General features: G+C 44.9%; 1 protein-coding gene across 3 annotated transcripts; it reads right to left on the bottom strand.

Moving 5' to 3' along the window:
- Positions 1 to 223: 223 nt before the first annotated feature.
- On the bottom strand, positions 224 to 2,643 carry ppp1r3c2a (protein phosphatase 1 regulatory subunit 3C2, duplicate a). 3 transcript variants are annotated; one of them, XM_019893946.1, is made up of 3 exons: positions 2,541 to 2,643; positions 1,957 to 2,053; positions 224 to 1,720 (listed from the first exon to the last, which is right to left on the bottom strand). In XM_019893946.1, exons 2-3 carry the CDS (start codon positions 1,968 to 1,970, stop codon positions 691 to 693), a joined length of 1,044 nt encoding a protein of 347 aa, XP_019749505.1. In that variant the 5' UTR covers positions 1,971 to 2,053; positions 2,541 to 2,643; the 3' UTR covers positions 224 to 690. The 3 variants fall into 3 exon arrangements, with proteins under 3 accessions (XP_019749505.1, XP_019749500.1, XP_019749514.1); XM_019893941.1 differs by having other exon boundaries at positions 1,957 to 2,158; positions 2,541 to 2,633; XM_019893955.1 differs by having other exon boundaries at positions 1,957 to 2,093; positions 2,541 to 2,612.
- Positions 2,644 to 3,248: the final 605 nt, after the last annotated feature.

Here is a 3,248-nt window from a genome sequence, read left to right as displayed (position 1 = left end):
GGGTACTCCGGTTTCCTCCCACGTTCCAAAAACATGCGTGGCAGGCTGATTGAACACTCTAAATTGTCCCCAGGTGTGAGTGTGAGCGGGAATGGTTGATTGTCTGTGTGTGCCCTGCGATTGGCTGGCAACCAGTTCAGGGTGTCCCCTGCCAACTCCCCGAAGACAGCTTTGATAGGCTCCAGCACCCCCCGCGACCCCTGTGAGGATAAAGCGGATTGGAAAATGGATGGAAGGATATTTTATTTATTTATGATATTTCAAGTTTATAAACAAGTCAGTCCACACTGTTTCTTCCAATACAGTGTTCATTTTACAGTCTGAAGTAAGAAAAAAAAAAAAAACGGACAAAAATGTGTGTTAAATTTTTCTTGCAGAATTAAATCTCAACAAATGTTAGGGATGACAAAGGGTGAGAGGACAAAATATGACCAAAAAAAAAAAAAAAAGAGCCGGAATGGTCTGTAGAAAATAAGCCCCTCACCCTCCAGAAAAAAAAAAAAAAAAAAAAAAACGCTTTGAGCCCTCTCGCTTGACTTATCATTGTTGAAAAGTATGCTCAGAGATGTACTGTATGACAAGAGCTTCATCAATTTAAATATTCACATTCCAGCAGGGCAGCTGAGCTCCGGCACTTTACAACATCCAGCCAACAGTGGAGATTTCACACAGCATATTCCTTTTTTTCTATTATTTATATGTCCTCGTGGCTCTTTTGACTGGAATACTGTCATCTGCTCGATTTATTTGAACAAAGGGATCTCCGTTCCACTCAGACTGAACATGTGAGCCTCCCTGGAAGAAGCTTAGGTCCGCATGGTTCTGCATACTGATCGACGGACACACATAGGAAGGGCAAGATGGTGGTCGGTGCTTGGGAAGAGAAGGGTAATTCTGTCCAGTATCTTTTTCCATGCACACCTTATAATTCTTTCCTCTGTTGTTATCCCAGTGCATTGACGTGCCGCATCCGGGCCTGAAAGCCACACAAAACTGGACCCGCTCAGTTGGGTTGATGGTTTGAGGTAAGCGCAAGTCGAAGGTGAAAACGTCCACATCGAAAGCTCCGCACCGCTGCTGTTGCAAGAACATGCACGGAATGTCGACGTGGTGCTGCCAGGAGTCGAAGGTGAGCCTCAAGTGGACGGCCTTGTCAGTGCTGCCGTGGCAGACGTGCACTTTCCCTCGCAAGGAGCATTCGGACACGCTGCAGCTTTCCAACTGTACATTTGTCTCTCGTAGGCGTGCGAGGAACACTTTGGAGTCCAGAGCCGGCTGAGGAAAGCCCAGACGATACTTTTGCTTTTGTGTCTTTTTTAAGTTGGGCGCTATGTTTGGGCAAGAGTCGATGAGTTGTGGCTCAGCAAAGGAGGATGTGTCGGGCATAAATAGATGCACCGCCGTGAGCGCCAGTCCTTTGGCGTCTGCAAACACCACTCGCTTCTTGCAGAGGCCTCCGGCTTTCTTGAGGAAACAGCTCTGAAGTTGTGAGGATGTTGGGGGTGACGAGAGACTCGATGCAGAGGACTGGGAAGCGGTGGGTTGATGGAAAGAGTGGGAGCTGGTTCTTCGCGGGCTGCCGGTGGGCGGGTAACGATGCAAAGCGGGTTTCATCGATAGAAGTTGATAAAGTCGTCGGCGCTGGCTCAGGCTTAAGCACATGGCGAGGTCGACTTGCATCTCGGTTGGCTGAGGGTGGCTGCCAAAGGTAGGCAGCACTCTGAGGGTCAAAACAAGAGTGGATGAGTTTCATGTTTTACATTTCCTCATGTTGCCAAAACACACATTTCGTAGATTTCATTTCAGAATGCGCTTTTTAATGGAAAAACTTATATGTAGTGTACGTGTACTGCAAATAATAACACACACACACACACACACATACACGCGCACACACCTTTGTGTATGTGATTTTCTGTTTATTTTTCACAGTCAGCCAAGAGAGGTCACCCTCACCTTGTGCAATCCATTTCCGAACTCTCGTCGTCAATCTGCCATCGGATTTCGGATCGGACAATTCCAACTCAACCACCGGCAAACATCAACAGGAAAACTGAGGAAAACAACTTTGACTTTGAAAAAATGTGTCACATCTCGGGGATTTTAATAGATCCAAGCAGCGGGGGAGAAAAATGTTCCGATTCTTCATTTAGTACACCTGATAGAGACAGAAGTGTCCAAACATGCTCAGATCTACATTTTGATTTGCTGCCAAGAGGCTTGGATGACGCCTCATTGACATTACAGCTTACATTACTGTATCATAATTATTATGTCATTTCTATGTGCAGATACCACCACAATCGAGAGGGCCCATCCTTTAAAAGAACACACGTCCATCATTTAAACCGAACTCAGGGTGATATTGTATTCCTAGCTAGTGAAAGAAACGACATACAAAAGTACTGAGAACTGGTTCTTTGTAAATAGCACAACAGTCAGTCACACAGTATTCTAGCAATAGCGCACTTCAACAAAATGCACCTTTCCAAAAATCCATCTTAATAATAATAATCGAAACACTTGAAAACGGTACTCACTTGCGTTTCATCAGCAAATACCAAAAGAGGACACGAGACCAAGTCGGAACTCTGCTCTCACCTGAACTTATGTGAGAAGTTTGCACAGAAGCTGAACCTTCAGTTGGCAGCTGCTTTGCATATCGCTTGAGTTGAGCCAATGAACTTGCTTTCGTCATGTCCTGCCCCTAAGCTGCATATGAAGCAGAGAGATGTTCTTATGACCTGTTTTCATAAAGTTCAACAGCATGAAAAACATGCCAGCACGTGCCCTCATTTATATTTTAGTCACTTGACTTTCCTTCGAAGAGCATCACATCTTCAAATTGTTGCTCACAAATTTCCAAGCCGACAGTCATTGTCAAGCTGTGTTTCGATGACTGCACACCGTGTCATCTCTTGACAGACAGGTGGGAGCTCCAAGCAGACGATCGTCTGTGGCATCATGCCAAATGTATGAGGTCACACAAGAGAGTCAGCTACAGACAAACTCTCCCTGTCTTTTGTAACTTTGTAAAATTGTATCCATTACTGCCGGTATTAGGAATGCCCTTGTGAAAATGCTGTGGTCGATGTGCCAAGAAAGTACTTTTTAGGAATCTGTAACCCCAACAGCAATTTGGTAAAAAAATCAACTGTGATGTTTATGGTCATTATTTTGCATTCTGAATCAGTTCTCACATTTATTTGTCACATTCCTGGGGCTTGCATGTGCAGAATACACATTTG

The sequence above is a fragment of the Hippocampus comes genome, unplaced genomic scaffold (genome assembly GCF_001891065.2).
Source record: "Hippocampus comes isolate QL1 unplaced genomic scaffold, H_comes_QL1_v1.1 scaffold123, whole genome shotgun sequence".
Lineage (NCBI taxonomy): Eukaryota > Metazoa > Chordata > Actinopteri > Syngnathiformes > Syngnathidae > Hippocampus > Hippocampus comes.
This window is presented reverse-complemented; position numbering and strand designations above follow the sequence as displayed.